This window comes from Pollicipes pollicipes, unplaced genomic scaffold, assembly GCF_011947565.3.
Source record: "Pollicipes pollicipes isolate AB1234 unplaced genomic scaffold, Ppol_2.1 Scaffold_7262;HRSCAF=8765_pilon_pilon_pilon, whole genome shotgun sequence".
Classification (NCBI taxonomy): domain Eukaryota; kingdom Metazoa; phylum Arthropoda; class Thecostraca; order Pollicipedomorpha; family Pollicipedidae; genus Pollicipes; species Pollicipes pollicipes.
Genome location: NW_023597055.1, coordinates 8,876,989 through 8,895,201, shown reverse-complemented (window position 1 = coordinate 8,895,201; position 18,213 = coordinate 8,876,989). Strand labels below are relative to the sequence as shown.

The 18,213-nt window shown below is 57.1% G+C and overlaps 1 protein-coding gene across 1 annotated transcript in view; it reads left to right on the top strand.

Moving 5' to 3' along the window:
- The window catches only part of LOC119113762 (rab11 family-interacting protein 4B), a gene marked incomplete at its 5' end in the record, with an annotated part of 35,644 nt that extends 19,884 nt beyond the window's left edge, over nucleotides 1-15,760 (top strand). The window contains 9 exon segments of the mRNA XM_037238004.1: nucleotides 167-205; nucleotides 2,407-2,521; nucleotides 8,163-8,288; nucleotides 9,087-9,205; nucleotides 9,732-9,951; nucleotides 10,517-10,664; nucleotides 11,619-11,746; nucleotides 12,824-12,850; nucleotides 14,046-15,760. Of these exon segments, the coding sequence (XP_037093899.1) occupies nucleotides 167-205; nucleotides 2,407-2,521; nucleotides 8,163-8,288; nucleotides 9,087-9,205; nucleotides 9,732-9,951; nucleotides 10,517-10,664; nucleotides 11,619-11,746; nucleotides 12,824-12,850; nucleotides 14,046-14,168 (1,045 nt within the window).
- Nucleotides 15,761-18,213: the final 2,453 nt, after the last annotated feature.

Below are 18,213 nucleotides of genomic sequence, written 5' to 3'. Positions count from 1 at the left end.
GCAGGCATTTACCTTGACGGTGGCGAGGGCGGCGCCCGCTGCCCTGCAGAGCCGACCCGGGCCTCTGATGTCATATCTCAGCAAGCCGATCGGAGAGCCGACCCGGGCCTCTGATGTCATATCTCAGCAAACCGATCGTGGGCTGACATCGGTCTCTGTGTTGCAGGTCCAGCAAGCGGCCCGGGGCGCCCACTGGCCTGAGCAGGTGAGTCTGGCTTCACGGACCAAACGGCTCACACTGTCGCGTGAACAGCGTGTGTCGCGCCTGTCTGTGTGTGGGGGGGGGGGGGGGCGGGACACGTGACGTGGACCAACGTTCTCAACACGCTTTTCTTACTTAGTCCACACTCCACATGTGTTACACATGTTGCCGGGCGTACACATCGTATTGGTCACACGCTGCTCGACGCATGTCACCTGCGTCACACGTTTCACATTAGTCACACGCCTCACAGTGCATCACGTGTACCACACAGGAAACCCATGGTTAATGGCACCTGATTCATGAAATGTATAGAATGTATCGAGCTGAGAATCTGCACGTTAGCCTTCGCAGCAAGCGAGCGGGCTCCGAGCCGCGTGAGCGTTCTTTTCCTCGCCTCGCAAAAATGCTTGCCATGTCGGATGCGTTGACTTTCCTAACAAAGGTATGCGGTTAGTGCACGGGTCCGGATGTTGTTCGTGTCAGTCATTGGAACAACGTTGACGCCCCATGACAGGCCGACATGCTGTTGATGTGCACGGTGGGTGTGATGTGTGACGGACACCGCTTGGTTGAGCGTGCTGATTTCGGCGCAGCGGCCTCTCCGAACGACCGTCCAGAACGGCCTCAGGCGCGGCGGTCCCGCGTGGTTGTGGCAGTGAAATATGTGGGCATTCTTCTCTCCGGTTGAACTCCGGACGCTTTTCCGATTCCGTGATTCGGAGAAAACATTTGCGCAGGTGTGGGACCTGCCTAATGCCCAGGGACCTGCGGTTGGACGCCAGCGCTCCGTCCCCTATAAGGCCCGCCGCCGCCTGAGACCGGGCCGGAGACGCCGAGTTCCCGCCCGGTTCTCTCGACTGCAGGATCTCCTCGCGGGGTTAGCAGTCACACAGCCAGCGGATCGGCGTGTAATGTCAGCTGTCGTGGCCGGCCGCTGATCCGGTCGATCCCCGGGGGGTGTTGTTTCGCCCCGCTGCCGCCACCGCGAGTCTCGCTGCAGGGAGCCTCCGACCGCAGGGAGACGCTGCAGGTGTGGGCTGGACGCGCTGTGCTCACGTGGGTGGCGGGCGGACGTGCTCGGCGAAGTCCCACGGGTCGTGACATTAGTCGTCAGTGACGTGGTGAACAGCGAGATTTCCTCCGCCCTGTACGGAGTGTCAAGCCACGGGTGTGGCGACAAGTGATCCGTAGTTTGTGTTCCATTTCAAGGATGGCCCGAACATCGAAACTTCGCGAGCGTTTGGTTTTTTGTAGGGCTATTGGGTTGCAAAAGAAAGCTTTTGTTTCGTTGTTTTTAGTGAGGTTAGCTAGAGGAAGTAAGTTAGATTCGTTCAGCCATCGATAGCTATTCCAGAGCTATGCTAATGACGAGGGAGGGAAGCGCAGGTCAGGAATGTGAGGATGCTCGGGCGGGACCGCTAACCAGGGCGACCGCGAGGCGTCCACTCCTGACGGACGGCCCTAACGCGCGCCCGGTGAGACGGCCGCTGCAGGGGTGTGGCACCAAGTGGGAGCTGCGAGACGGGAGCGTTTGTAGAGGAAAAAATGAGATAGTTGGCTACGCACTTTTTCAAGTCGAGCCAGTCGAGTAATATAAGATGTATGCACAGATAATGCAGGCGATGCTGGCTAGTACGTCTTACTCAAGCACCCTTCCCTAGACAGCGCCGCGCTCGGTCGGGCCCGACAGCAAACTGAGCTGTGGGCAAAGACCAGTGACCGCAAAGGGAAGTGGGCTTTGATCCGGGTAAACGAGAGCATTTACCCGCTAACGTGCTAATGTTTTTCTTGTGCCAGTGCGTTAGTTATGTGGTCGCCTACTGTTCCCGTCGAAGTTGGGCCTTCACGTATCAACATCACAGTGTGGACGGACGGCTGTTTGCCGACTTCGGCGCAGGGGTCAGCTGTGTTCGAGTTGGAAATTATTTATATGACGTCACCGGACGGTGTAAGTTCAGGGACAGGCGTCAGTCGTATCGTTCAGAAACCTAGGTCGCCCGGTCAATTACCGAACAGGCTGTATCTGATTCACTTCGCTCGGATCTGCGTTGTTTCAGGTGCGTAGTTGGGCATGTGGACAGTGTGGTGGTGAAATAATAGCACTGTAGCTTACGTTCGCTGCCACCAGGTGCACGCCGCCGAGGTCGCAAAGCACAACACAAGTGTACGTTGGGCTCACTAGATGTCTCTGTCCGTTTCAGCCCCGTGTTCCGAACACCTAGCTTTAATTCATCTGGTCGTAGCTCCAACTGTGATGGAGAAGACATGTATTCCGACATCTCAATAGAAGATGATGTCAATGATCTCAATCATAAGGTAAGTTGGTCGCACCCAATTGTGTACATATGCTGTGAAAAATATTCGTTCTGATTCCTGACCTGGGAGAATAATTAGTTTCCGTCTGAAACTAGACATTGCCAAAAAAACGTGCTCATTCTTCCGCTTCGCCTCGGCCGGTCTTCTGCGCCAGGTCGTCATCCAGGGCATGCACAGCATGCGGTGCTGAGCTCGACTCACTGGCCAACCAAGGTTCGGCCCTTTGACCCCTCCCACCGCCCGCCGCGGCCGGCGAGGACGGTAGGCCGCCGCTCGGTCCCGGGAAGTATCTGCCGGTCTGCGTGAGCTGCGGTTTTGAAGGCACTAAGGACATCACGATAGCGTGGTCTTACCTCATCGCTTATCTGCGATCAAAATGCGTCGGCGAGTTCGGCGGCGCATAAGCTTCTACGTTGACCTCCTCGGGGACCTCCTCAAATACTGGCGCGATCTAAGTGGGCATACTCCGAGCACTGTCTACCTCCTGTAGCGCTTGACTGGCTCCAGCCGCCGTAACAAGGACCCCTTCTGCCCGGAGCCGGGGCACGGCTCCGGCTGGCAAGTGAGCTCACATCCTCACACCCTGAGCCCAGATAGTTCACATCCTCGCCTTGGGCCCGACACCCACACCCCCTCCGTGGGCCCAGGTTCCCCATATCTCCGCCCTGGGCCCCGACACCTCACATCCCTGACCCGGGCCCAGACACCTCACATCACTGCCCCGGGCTCAGACACCTCACATCCCCGCCCCGGGTTCAGACACCTCACGCTTCCGACCAGACCCGGGGTTTGCATCCCCGCCCCGGGCCCAGACACCTCACATCCCCGCCCCGGGGCCATACACCTTACATTTCGCCCCGGGCCCAGACCCTCACATCACTGCCGGGGCTCAGACACCTCACATCCCCGCCCCGGGTTCAGACACCTCACGCTTCCGACCCAGACCCGGGGTTTTACATCCCCGCCCCGGGCCCAGACACCTCACATCCCCGCCCCGGGGCCATACACCTTACATTTCCGCCCCGGGCCCAGACGCCTCACATCCCCGCCCCAGGCTCAGACACCTCACATCCCTGTCCTGGACCCAGACACCTCACACTCCCGACCCAGACACGGGGTCTCACATCCCCGACCCGGGCTCAGACACCTCACATCCCTGCCCCGGACCCAGACACGTCACATCCCTGCCCCGGGCCCAGGCACCTCGCATTCCTGCCCCGGGCCCAGACACCACATCCACGCTCCGGGCCCAGACACTTCATATCCCCGCCATGCGCCCAGACACCTCACACTCCCGACCCAGACATGGCGTCTCACATCCCCGACCCGGGCTCAGACACCTCACATCCCCGCCCCGGGCCCAGACACGTTACATCCCCGCCCCGGGCTCAGACACGTCACACCCCTGCCCCGGGCCCAGACACCTCACATCCCCGCCCCGGGCTCGGGCAGCTCTTCATTGTTGCCTCGCCTGCGGTGTCTGCCGTTGCAGTGCGCCGGGCCAGCCGACCGTGAGCTTCGCGGCGGCCCGCGGCGCCGAGGTCGTGACATCCGTCCCCTCCCCCTCCACCCCCCACCTCCGGCGCCGGTCAGCGTGGCCGGTCGGCACAGCTTGCGAGTCGTCATGGTTACTGCGCGCGGCCGGCGGACGGGCGCACCGCGCGGTTTCCGTCGCCATGTGCCCATGGGCCGTGCGGCTGTCCGTTTGTTTCTTTGTTTTTATGGTGCGATGACATAAGACAGCATGGATGGTGAGCTGACGCAAGATTGCGAGCCTGGGGCTGCTGGCTAGGCGCCTCTGCAGTCCAAACCACAGATATCGCCCTGCCGGTGTCTGTGATCCCGTGCGGCTGGCAGATCCCGTGCAGTCACATCATCCGGTTAAGGCCGCCGCAGACCTGACCCGCGCCAGAGCCGGGTCAGGCGCCAGGCGACGGCAGCGCCGCCACAGCCCCCGCGCGGCCGCTGGCGGCGGCTGCGGGGCGCGTTAAAAATAGGCCACAGGGCGGCGGGCTGCGGCCGTGGCCGTCACGTACGCCTGCGGCGGGGTGCGCCGACGTCACTGTGGGGGCTGCCACCGCCCGTGGGCGAGAGAGCTGCGCGCGGGCGGGGCCAGACTGCGGAGGGGGCGAGGTGGCGCCACCGTCGCGCCGGGACGAACGGCGGCTGTGCGGACTCGGGGTGTTGGTGCTGGTGTTGGTAGGAGTGGTCGCTCCAAGCAACGCTGAATCCGTGACAGTACAGGGAGGCAGCAGCGTTTTAGTGTGTCGAGGGCGACGTCGGCGGCGAGACGGGCGTAGCGAGCGACATCAACTTCGTGAAAGTGCGGGAAGGTGGCGGTGCTTGAGCGGCCCCATGCGTCAGTGCAGTGGTTGTGGGAGAGCAGTGAACGCGTCCAGGGGAGCTAAACGTCGGAGTGGGACAAATACGGCAAGAAGTCGCTGTGCCGGCGCTGGAGCACCAATAACCCCATGAAGTGCGGGTCTCCGTGCGTGCGGACGGTACGACGTCAGTGACGACCACAGGCAAATGGGACAAGCGTTCGATTCGAGACGCCGGAGTGTGCGCCAGCTGCTTGACGGCACCAAGTCCAGCTAGCGTGTCAGTTCGGTCAGCTTTTTCTTGATTTTTCACTCTGGTATGGTTTGGGACGTGAAATCGTACCCGCTCAGAGACGACATTGGGTGCATGGTTTGCATGTGCCTGCGCTTAGCTTTTTGTGCTACGATTACATACAGGGTCCGTAAGTGACCAAGGTTGGACAAAAGCATGCCAGCTTCACGTTATAGCTCGGCGGATAAGCACCATTTCGTCGTCTGAGCCGACGGTCGTCTAGATGAGAATCCCGGGCCCTCTGTTCAGTCCAGTCTTTAGGGCAACCCTGCCCCTCAGCTGAGCCCATTGCGTGTAACCTTCCCTCTCCGGACAATTTCGAGTCTCTCGGTTGCGTGCACGCCTTTCCGACTCGATCGTTTGCTGCCCTAGGCTTGCTTGATGCCAGCCACCCAGGTCCAACGCGTGCTGCCCCGGGCAGGTATGCTTCAAGCTCCCCTATGTCTTGTTCAGCGTGCCCTAGGTCTATCACGCTGCCCTGGGTCTGTAGCTGGTTGCCCCAGGTGTGCCCCAAACTTTCCAAGATGGCGTCCACCCTCCGGCAGCTCGGGGGCCGTCAGCAGACTGAGCTCCACGTGGTTGTTAGCACTGGGCAGGTGCTGGAATGAGCTAGACAATGAGCGTCTGTCGCCGTCACGGTCTGACCTGCAACGGATATGACGTCACCGGTAGACCCAGTGACGTTTTTGGGGGTGTCGCAAGGGGAAGGATGGCTCAGATAAGCTATTCTGTAAACGCTCATTGTGTTCAGTTGTGGTGTGTGGTGCATGCATGCGTCGTGGCCGTATTAGGTCCATACTGATGCGTCCTGTGGGGCATCGCTCAGTTTGCGTGCTGCCACACAGCCATCTGACGTCACCGGTCGCCGTTCCGTCAAGGATGCGTGGGGCACCAGGTGGCTTGCTGCCAGTGCTCAGTGCGAACCAAAGACGTCAATCGCGGTCCATGGTGCCCGCTGTCTTGCTGTCTGCGGAAGTGTTGCGGCTGGATGGATGTCCGACTTCCAAGGTCAGCAGGAGGTCACCCGGCGAGCGAAACTCGGCAGTTCCGTTCGCTGTTTGCTACGCGGCGGTGGGTCGGACCTTGCCCTGCAGGGGATTTGGAAGGGTTCTCGTGAAATCGGGTCACGCTTTCCACATTCACAGCGGGTGTCCCTCAACCCCTCCCTCGGGCTGGAGAACTGCTGTGGACGGGGAGGTCACGGTCAAAGCTAAGGGTCGGCCTTGCATAGGAATCCTTCCACAAACAGCATCCTGTGTTCACAAATCTAGGCTCGGAATATTTAGCTCGACGTCAAGCAGCTGGCGCACGCTTTTGCCCAACTTCCTTGTCACAGCTGGCGCCGTGCACAGGTGTTGGAATGAGAAGACGGCATCGGTGGAGATCCAATGTCTGAGAAGATGCCGCAGCTCACGGCCGACCAGCCGGCCATCCGGGTCACTGACCCCGCCGACGTGGCCGACAGCGGCCTGGAAGATGAGCTGGTCTCCTCGAGCGGCGACCTGAGGTCACTCTGCGACCTGGACCTGGAGGACACTGGCCAAGGCTTGCTGGAGGTGCCCGTCTACAACAGCGTCGTGTCGTCGCAGCTACGCCAGTTTCTGCGCTCCGCGCGCTCGCCGCAGCCGCGTCGCCGGGCGGGTGACGCCGAGGCCAGGTCGACGCCGGAGGTCAGGGCGGATGGCAGCGGGGAACTCGAGTACGACTGGTGGGAGGGCCTGTTCAGCTTTCGCGGCACGGCGTTCGGGGAGACGGACCTGTACTCGTGGTACCTGGACACGCACGAGAAAGTGAGTGGGAGGCGCGGGAGGTTCTCCGCCCACGCCACCTCTCGCGACTGTCGCTCGCTCTCCGGCGAACGAACGAGAACTATTTGGAGGCGCCGTGTGAATTGAAGTAACTGCACATCGACTGCAGATCTAACGTCACGTCTCGATGTGTGCAATGCATTATGCAGTTTACTTACAAGATGCGTAATATTTCGCTTGGGCTGACCGTGTTTCGGGTGCAGCTCGGATGCTGCGGTGATCATGGTCGGAACGTATTCAATCCTGCCGGAGCCCATCCCGCGGGCGAGGACCTGGTCATGGGGCGACTAGACCGGCGCAGCGCGCCGCCTCGTGTGCCGCGTGTGGCTACCGGCGGCCGGCCGACAAACCTTACCCCCTCGCCGGCTCGATGTGGCCGAGGAAGGCCGCCCCGGGCCGCTGGTCAGGACACTCTTGCCGCCATTGATCCCGTGAAGTTATCGGGCCGGCGGATATGACATGTCGGGCAAGCTGAGGCTTGCCCGACAGTGGCCGTTGCTAGGCAACGTGTGACTCATGACGTCATGATGGACACGTCGTAGCGTTAACGCCAATGGCCTGAGCGTCATGTATGGGGCAAGGTTGGCGATAGCTTCGAAGTAACGGCAGCTCGTCGATGTTTATGAACGTCATTTATGACGTCATAGGCGTTCAAAAAATTTTGTGCGGATAATAGTACCGGGAGATCACGCTTTGGGAGCGTGTCGCGCCACCTGGCACACACGACTCGCAGCGTGTCTTCCAGATGTAGCGTGTCCTCCAGGGGCTCAGCTTAGCGGACATGATTTTGTGCCCATGCACGGCCCTCTCGTGGAGAATTCTGTGTTGCTGTAAATATATTTTTTCAGGAGTGAGCTTGGTGCTTGCCTGCGAACGTCTAGGAATGTTTCGATTCGGTGCCGAGATTAATTACAGTGTCGTGATGCGAACTAAAACTACGATAACGTTGGGACATTGTCTGCATAGGTGTCCGTCTGTCACCGGAAGTGTGCAATGCTTCATATCCCACGTATTATGACAATTATTCGTCGAAGCGGATCTCCGAGCTCCCAACTCGCAGCAAAAGGAACATAGAATGTCTCATTTCCCGTTATGCAATATGTACCATTACTCTAACCAAGAGTTCTGCCATCTAACCTCTAACCTAGCCTTCACCTGTGTCAGCTGACGCCTGCCTCCCCCGCCCGCCTGACCTCGCCTTACCTTGTCTTCTGTCGCAGGTGCAGGTGCTGGAACGGCAGGTCACCGTACTGGCCGAGAACCAGAACAACACGGACGACCGCTATACCAGGAGCAAGGAGGAGAACGCCACATTGCAGGCGCGGCTCATCATGATGGAGGAACAGGTACGCCGGCGGGGCTTCGGGTCTTACGTCGGGCACCGGACGGCGGGGCTCCGGGTCTGAGGTCGGGCACCGGCCGGCAGGGCTCCGGGTCTGAAGCAGGGCACCGGACGGCGGGGCTCCGGGTCTGAAGCAGGGCACCGGCCGGCGGGGTTCCGGGTCTGAAGCAGGGCACCGGCCGGCGGGGCTCCGGGTCTGAAGCAGGGCACCGGCCGGCGGGGCTCCGGGCCTGTGGTCGGGCTTCCGAGCATACGTCAAGCCGTTGCGAGAGCATGCTCTCGTTTAGCATGTTCGTTGCACTAAATAATTAGTCAATACTTTCATGAGCAATCATTTTTTTCGTTTACTGTGCGATTTGCAATCGCTCAGCAGGTTTGCTAGATGAATACGGAGCTCAGAAGTAATGTCAGACAGTGCCTACTGTCCTCGTATTTTCCCACGTCCTCGTGGCGTGTCTGAGAACGCGGTGATCTACGACGCCACGTCAGACGAGAACGCGTGTGATGAGGTCCGTCAGGGGCCGTGTGCGCCGCGTCTGAGCGTCGACCGGTGGCTGACCGGCGCGTCTGAGGGTCGGCTGGTGGCTGATCGGCGCGTCCGAGGATCGGCTGGCGGCTGACCGGTGCATCTGAGGATCGGCTGACGGCTGACCGGCGCGTCTGAGCGTCGACCGGTGGCTGACCGGCGCGTCTGAGGGTTGGCTGGCAGCTGACCGGCGCATCTGAGGGTCGGCTGGTGGCTGACCGGCGCGTCTGAGGATCAGCTGATGGCTGACCGGCGCCGGCCCGCGGCCCATTTCAGCTGCGAGACGCGGAGATGCGGGCTGAGGAGCAGCTGGACTCAGAGAAGAGGCGCCACAGGGAGCTGATGCAGCGGCTCGAACGGGAGAAGCTGCTAGAAGTGGAAAACCACCAGATCAGGTCAGGGCGTGTCACACCTGGTGCGGCCACGTAACATTCTGATGACAGCCGGCTTCCGCGACACATCAGAGCAGTCCCAAAGACGGTCGTAATTTTGAGGCTGCTCGGCACATCGGTGGTCAGGTGCTCACATGTCACGTTTCTTGAGCGGACTGCTAGCGAAATCATCCTATCCTTCATCTGGTTTCTGCCACCCCTGCTCCTGTCCGTTCCTCACTCTCTGCCATCCCGTCCCTGTCTTTTCCCCGCTCTCTGTCACCCCTGTCCCTGTCCGTCCCCTGCTCCCTGCCACCCATGCCTCTGTCCGTTCCCTGCTCTCTGTCTTCCCTGTCCCTGTCCGTCTCCCGCTCTCTGTCACCCCTGCCTCTGTCTGTCACCCGCTTTCTGTCTGTCTCTCGCTCTCTGTCACCCCTGTCTGTTTCCATCCCCTGCTCCCTGCCACCTCTGTCTGTTTCTGGCCTCGCTCTTTGACACCCCTTTCCCTGCTCGATTCCCACTCTCGGCTGACGTCGCCCGGCTCCTTCAGGTCTCTGAGTCTGGAGAAAGAGCTGCGGTTCGCCGAGGCGGAGGCGGACCGCTGTCGGCAGCAGCTGCGCGGCTCGGCCGACGAGCGTGCCGCGCTGGACGAGCGGCTGGTCGAGCTGCAGGCGGCGCTGGACGAGGCGCGCGAGCAGACGCGACGGGCCGTCGACTTGGAGCGGCGGGCTTGCTCGGAGCTGGAGAGCCAGCGCAGCGCACAGGCCCAGGTCAGGAGCGGGAGGCTCGGGGGGGGGGGGGGGGCACACTGTAGGGTGGCTCCCGCCGCTGTGGCCATTTCCCTCCCCCTCCCATTGAGGAGCTGTAGGGGTGTCCACTGGAATAAAGGTGAAATAGGTAGTGCAAAGTACGAAACCCCGTAAGTCCCGCAACCAATGTCCAGGTCTCGGTATGTGTAAATGATCTTGGGGCTATGAACAAAAGCTGAGAGAGAAATGCATACCATACTCACGTAGGATGCGAATAGGACTAACGGGAAGGGTACCATGACTATGAATAGAGCCTTTTTGTTCAAATTTTGATGTGCCAGAAAAACTCCGGCATGTAGAGAAGAGAACGTCGAAAGAAGGCCAGGATGTGCTCAAGCGGAAGTGGTCTGCCAAACACATCTCAGATGTCTACGTCAGACGATCGTCAGCGTATGTTGTGACGATGGCAGGAGCCGGACGGATGTCTGCTGAGCCGAGCTCGCGTGACTCGGTGGCGTGCAAATCTCCTATGACGTAAGTGTGTTCTCGTGCCCCGCTGACCGTTGTGCTCTGCCGGCGCCATCAGATGATGGCCGAGCTCTCGCGCGAGCTGGAGGAGACGCAGCGGACGGCGAGTCTGCGCCTCAAGACGGAGTCGGACGAGTCCGGTCTGATCCGGCTGCAGCACTCGGAACTGGAGGCCGAGCTGCGCCAGCTCCGGCAGGAGAACAAAGGTGAGGCGCCAGCTCCAACAGGAGAACAAAGGTGTGGCGCCAGCTCCGGCAGGAGAACAAAGGTGAGGCGCCAGCTCCAGCAGGAGAACAAGAGTGAAGCACCTGCTCCGACAAGAGAACAAAGGTGAGGTGCCAGGTCCGGGAGAACAAAGGTGAGGCGCCAGATGTGACGGGGAAACGTAGGTGAAGCATCATTTCTGACATGAGCATAAAGGTGAGGCGTCAGCTTAGGCGGGAGAGTAAAGTTGAGGCGCCACCTTGGCGAGGAATAATTGCGAGTCGCGAGCTCCAGCAGGAGAACAAAGGTGAGACGCCAGCTCTGTCCGGAGAACGAAGTGGAGCCTCCAGGTCCGACAGGACAAAGGTCAGACGTCAGGTTATGCAACAACAGACTTTGTGAGGTATTTGCAAAGCTTACCGTAGCTGTATCGTGTCCGTGTGCGTTTGGAGCGTATAGCTGGCAAGTAGCAAAGCAACGTGGGCTGAGTCATGTAACGATGGGCCTACTCGGAGGAGATCGATACAAAGCGTGTTGCTGAGACGTAGTGTATACGTTTACTGTGCATGAGAAGGATGTTTGTAATAAGATGAGATGTAGCGTGCACGTTTGCTGTGCCTGAGAAGGATGCTTGCAATGAACTTGGAGATCTGGTACCCAGGTGTTTTTCTTGACAGGGGCGTAGTTTCACAACCTGGGTTGGGAAAGGGCCTGAACAGTGAAAAATAACCTACACTGCCCCCAGAATATGCCAACAAAAAGATTTCTCCCCAGATCTAGCCCACTATCTCCACAAAGTTGAGCGGCTGTAGCCTGTGTTGGGGAGGGGGGCTTTGGCCATCTCCCTAACTGAATATGAAACTGCACCCCTGGTCCCTGGTGCCCCTAGCCGTGCTAGAACTGCCACACCGGCGCCGCCTGTGACACCAGCGTCGCGTGGCTCCGTCCGTCCCCAGAGCTGCAGGAGTCGAACGAGGAGCTGCAGGCTCAGCTACTCACCACGGGTCTGCACGAGGGCATGCAGCTGCTGAACTCGGGCACCAAGAGTCTGGCTGCCGAGCTGGGAGACATGTCGGGAGACCAGGTGCGTAGAGGGCTTGCCCAGTGACGTACCTCTGTCCTGCTGCGCTCCCGTCCTGTTCCGTCTCCTGCAGTGCGCTGTCTGGAGGTCTGGCTGACCTCGCGCGCGCTGCGCCCAGCCGTCCCTGCCCGTGCCCGTGCCCGTGCCCGCTCCCGTGCCCGTGCCCGTGCTTGTGCCCGTCCCTTGTCCCCCTTTCCAGCCACCGACCCCGTCCCTGTCCCCGTCACCCGTTCCTGTCCCCATCGCTGTCTCTGTCTCTGTCTCTGTCCCTGTCCCTGTCCCTGTCCCTGTCCCTGTCCCTGTCCCTGTCCCTGTCCCTGTCCCTGTCCCTGTTCCTGTTCCTGTCCCTGCCACCGTTCCCGCCACTGTCCCGTCCCTGCCCCGTCTCCGTCCCCGTCCCTGTGCCCAGCATCGGCCTGTCCGTCGGACATCCGCGGGTGGCGGCGGCCGTACGCGGTCGCGCCATCCAGCGGCGGTGGCGCGGGCCGCGCCGCCGCTGGTGCCGGGATGAGGGCCGGGGCTCTGCTGCTGCTGGTGTAACAGACGCGCCAGGGTGCTCGGACTCAGACGAAGCCCCAACGTGACGTACAGGCTCGCAGTACCTCCCCCCATCCCCCCGGCGATTAGACACAGGAGATACCTCGCAGAGGCGGATGGTTGGCGCAGGCAAAGTAAGGTTGTTCCTGTGTACGTCGATAGAATCGATACTGATACGAGGGTAGAGAAGGAACGTCAAGAGAGAAAGTAGACGACGGCTTAGAGCGTGCGAAGGGCGAGGTAGTAGAACAAGTAGGCATGCTGAATGGAGGTTGGTGATTAGGAGTAAAACAGCCCGGACCACATCGACCTGCTTAGGTTTGATAATGAATGTGCTTGTGAGTGAGTGTAGGGTCGGGGACCGAACTGAGACAAGACAGGATAAAATCTTGCCTGCGGAGGAATCGGGACCCTGTGAAGCCACTGAAATTTTCCCTGCCACTTCAGTCATGCAGTATGCCACACACGTACTTGGCGTAGCATATAAATACTAGATAACTCCACTAGCCGTCATGAATGATAAACGGTGTCCTCTGTTTTAAGGTTGACAGTGCGGAGAACTCACAAAAGGTGAGGTGGCGGCCGCATTCGTCGCTGGAAGCCACTAACAGCTGCTATGTGTGCCACTAATTCACTAACGGGCTCACATGCGCCGGGCGAAGGGCAGTGGGTATTGGTGCATGGCTGCTCTTCTGCCCGCATCTCTCTTCGCATGCCGCCGGACCCCTGTTGGTGTGGCTCCGACGCGTCATCAGACGGGAGGGACCATGAGCGTGGTGTTCTTTGGATGTCGTGTGGGGTCAACGAATGCGCTGAGTCTAGATTCAGGAATGCGGAGTATTGTTGCTGTTTCTTTTTGTTCCTTTGATTTTTGGTTCAGGCCTAAGGGTTTGGCGCTTTGGCGAAGGCTTTGCACATGGAGCGGCTCAGGGCATGCTTCGGGAACTTATGCAGACATATGCAGGATTTTATTAACTGAAACGACTTTTTAGTTTGAATGGTTGTCTGACTAGCGGGCCATTTTCCACGGAAAATGCTCGGTTGAAACAACTTGGTACCTTGCACTGTTTCTGCAGAATTTATGAATAGTTAAAATGTGTATATTTTCACCAGCTTTACAATAACCACAGCCAAGAATTATTCAGCCTTCCTTCCGCTGTACGGTAACATACGATGAATCCTTAAGAGAACAAAGGGTCGAAACTGTGGGAAACCACCTTAGCAGGGCTTTCCTGACCTCTGTTGTCAAAGGGCGTCATTCACGACGTGCTGCCACTGGATGCGTTTTTCGATGCGTGCTGATATGACCATGGCTCCTGTAGGCCCGCAACGTCCCAAGTGCAGGGAAATATCACGGCATGAACTTGAGCTCGGGTGCCAGGATCTTTTCCTTCCATTACATTCGCTTTTCGCGGAGGTGCTGGCGCATGTCACGGAGAAGAAGGAAAAAACTGTTTGATGATTTAAACTGGATGTTCATGTGGTCCAAGTCGAATAATTTGAATATTTTATTGTCATCTGATCAACCTTGTCCGGATTTCCGTACTGAGACATTTCTACTCAAGAAGCAGCACTATCCAAAATGTATGGTGCTGAAAAAGTAGTGCACACTGCCCGGTACCCACTGTCATTCAGTGTAGAAGCCTCCACCAAGAGGCGCATTGTAGTACTCTAGTACATTGTAGTACTCTCATCAGTGTTTGTAGTTTTCCGGTAGATGCACTCTTCCGCGGTTCGCAACTCAACTACGTCTCCAACGTTTCAGTTGAAGAAGTCGTTGCTGGAGCAGCAGGAGGTGAACCAGCAGCTGCGCGCTTACATTGACGGAATCCTGCTCAACATTGTGGAGAACTACCCCCAGCTGTTGGAAGTGAAACGAAAACACTGACGCTGGCTCGCAGCTAGCCGGCCTTTGACGCTGTGGGGCGTTGCCGCTGCCGACGGGTTCGTGCCGCGTGTTGCTGCTCTCCTTCGTGCGTAACCCCGCTTCTCACGCCGTGCGTGTGGCCCGCCCGGGCAGCGCGCCGCTGCCCGCTGCCCCCGGCGGTGATCCACAGTCACCTCAGCGCCCGGCGGCGCCGCCGCAGCCTTGGAGCGTCCCTAGCGGCGTGGGCAAGTGACACCCCGGGCAGCAGTGACTCCAGGGGCGGAAGCAGCGGTGGTCACTGGGGCAGTAGCAAGTGGCGGCTCCGGGGGCAGCAGCGGTTCCCAGGGCAGCAGCGGCTCCCGGGGCAGCGGCGGTTCCCGAAGCAGCGGCGGTTCCTGGGGCAGCGGAGGTTCCAGGTGCAGCAGCAAGTGGTGGCTCCAGGGGCATCAGCGGCTCCCGGGGCAGCAGCGGCTCCCGGGGCAGCGGCGGCCCCCGGGCCAGCGGCGGCTCCCGGGGCAGCAACGGCTCCCGGGGCAGCGGCAGTTCCCGGGGCAGCAGTGGCCCCCGAAGCGGCAGCGGCTCCCGGGGCAGCAGTGGCTCCCGGAGCAGCGGCGGCTCCCGGGACAGCAATGGCTCCCGGACGTCCCCGGCGTGGTGCCGGGCTGATCGCTGCCCCAGCGCCGTGCCGCCCGTCATGCGCTGTGATGATGCCCTGTTGTACGCAACAGCGCATTGCCGCGATGACGAGAACAGCTTTGTGCGTCGCCTGTTCCACCTAGCGTCTGCCGAGCCGACTACTGTGCTTAGCACAGCATGTGCTGCCATCTAGCAGGTGATGCGGTTAGTTACGACGGTCTGCGTTGACCGCGAGCGCTGTCATGTTTTTGTCTGTAAATCGTTAAGAACGACTCCGGATGACTGGTGGTGCCATCTGGCGTGTGATGAGGTGAATTATTGTGCGTTTCGTAAACGGTGAGACGTTTTTGTGCAGGTAGAACAATGTGAAAGCCGAGTGTAGGGAATGCCAGTTCACTCGGGCTGGGTTTTTAGGAGTAGTGATACAAATATCGCTCTTTTAACTCACGACCTGTAAACGATTGTTCAGGAGCATACAGATCATGACAGTTTCACATGTGCATGACGTCATAACAACCCCCCGCTTGAAGTGTGTGGGTTCACGGGCCGTGCCCAGAAAAGCGAGCATTCCTGCGCATGTGCGTTCATACGGTCCGTGTTCGAGGTGCGCGCGCTCACGCCCATGGAGCTAAGCCCCGTCCTTCGCGAGTTTATCTCGCCAAGATAACAAAATGGAGGCTGTTACTCGCATGTTAACGGAGTGAGCGTGTATGCAGCGTCCGCTGCGTCGGACACCGCGTGCGTGGTGCGTAGCTTGAAACTGAGAAATTGGCGTATGAGTAGGATTATGTGTCTGAGATATACGCCAGCCTTTCACTGTTTTGGTGTGAATGGTCGTAAATAACTATTTAGCTGAAATCAGCGGATTCCTCCGTCCCCAAAGTTTCAGCAGAAACTTGCTATAGTGTCTGTGCAATGTGCATGTCATGTAAACCATACCAGGCATCCGCATTGTTGAATACAACAAGAATATTGTGTATGTTTTCGTGCGGGACAAATCGAGACAATTCTTGTTGAAGGCGTTTCATCTACCATTATCTAGTGGTGACAGTAATGATAAAGAACAAAAGATAGAAGAACTAAGTTGTTGTTTTTGCTACCTCCGGCTGTGTCAAGACTGCTGCCCAAGGTTACACACGACCAAACATTGAAAGTCGGACGGGTCCTGAGCTCAAGTTCACAATCTCACGAAATTGTCATCTCTGCACAGCAGAAGTATTTTTTTCCCGCCACTTACAGTCTGTGGTATGAGCATTATCCAATGTCCCGTCTGAGCTTATTTTCGGCATTTGGTAAGCGTTAAGGTGGGAAAAAACGGGGCCCGGGGTCGACACAGGAACATATAACAGGTTCAAATAACATTTTTGCCCGTTATAACCTGTTGTAAAAGGTTTGAATCTCGGCGACCGGTTGCTACAGTGGGCTAAGATTGCAACACTGACGGCGAGCGCAGACGGCCATACCGGCAAACATCAAGTCATAGTGCGTGGCTTCTCGCGCGCAGTGATGAGTACGACATGTTTACGCTGGGTTTGGGACTGCTAAGGGCTGAGGCCAATTCTTGGTCACCGGAGCGTGTACAGTCGTGACACGAGCTGTGTGACGCAGGCTAAACATCATCATCATCATCAGTAAAACACCCAGTGATTCGACATTATCCGACTTGATACGCGCCAGTAACGCACCGGAAAGCCGCCAATGCCACCTGTTGCGTGGCTGGCCTCAGACACAGGCTGTGGGCTAAATCAAGGTAGATCATGCCGTGAACACTGCATAGGCCCGAAACCCGGTCATTCGTGATCAATACCATGATGTCTGGTTTTTCCTCCACAACACCCTCACCAGTCACCAAAAGCACAGAGTATTGAAACATAAGAATTGGCGAGGTGTCCAAAATTTTAAAAGGTATATTGTCATTTATACATATACGTGTGTTCAGAATACAAATATTCCGTAAACCAAATAATCCGTAAAATGAAGTACACGCGGGATGACGTCAGACGGGTGTTAACGTGGCCCAGGAGGCACAGGGGCATGCCATCGCGTGTGTTGAATGAAAAGGAGGACACTTGGTACACGTGTCACCGTCAGCATCAAGCGTGACAGATGTTTGCAATTTTAATTTTGTATGAGGATGAATTTGCATGCATCACGCTTTGGCTGAAAGTATATTTTTTAATTTGATTTACGGTTGAAGGACTTGGGGACAAAAAAATGTGGTATATTTCGTGGTGACACCCGGCATTCGAGATTCATGCATAGCATTATATACAAACCCGACAAACTAAAATGTACTAATGTAGTGTATCAATTCAAATGCAACATCGAAGGCTGAAAACTTCGTTCTATACACTACATTGGTGTGGTCATAACGACACTCTCACGACGCCTGACAGTGCGCTTACGTGACAGGACACCTCTGGACCACATGCGACACGAACACATCACATTAACGCAACAACAACTGACAGACAACACTGACATTTTACGGACGTGCAATGACAGACGACGCCTTCAAATTTTGGAAAGTATATTCATTAATAATCTCCCTCCGGCCCTAAACAGACAAACAAATTCTTGTACAGCGCTTTAACTATGAGATGGTGGGCGCTGAGCACTACTGATGTGACTTTGGCAATATGTTTGTGTCTTTATAGTGTTCCCATTATGAGTGTATTTGATATGCATCAAAGTGAAAAAGAATTTTGTCTTACTTTAATTACCCATGCCTCATTTGTTTTCTCCGTACCAAAATATGCTTTCCAATACATATGTACATGTAATATCGATATATATATATATATATATATATATATATATATATATATATATATATGTATACTTCGCCCCCCCCCCAATTACAATTGCCCAGGCCTTGGCAAACCATGAAGCCTGTCGATATTTCAACATATATATATATATATATATATATATATATATATATATATATATATATATATATATATATATATGTATACTTCGTCCCCCCCCCCATTACAATTCCCAGGCCTTGGCAAACCATGGAAGCCTGTCGATATTTCAAATTATGGTGTCTGGCGTGTGGACGCTAAGGATCAGTATACCTTTGCAAGCGAAACTCATGAAAGTAAAATATTCTATCCATATGACTTTCAGAAGGCGACGGACATACTTAAGAAGACATACTCGGGTTTGTTTTAGGCATCACAACTTTCGTCCGCTGTTCATCCTGCCTGGCACCTCTAAGGTGGTGGAGCAGCCGCTACAGCATCAGCTTCACCACTAGCTATTTTCCAAACGTCTCCTTTCCTCGTCCCAGCGCGGTTTCCGTCCACCGACACTGTTGAACCAGATCTCTACTTTTCGGACCGCGTGCGTTCTGCCGTAGATGGGAAAAAGCTTCTTTCATCTGGCTCGTGGACTGTGGTAAATGCTTCCTATACCATCAACC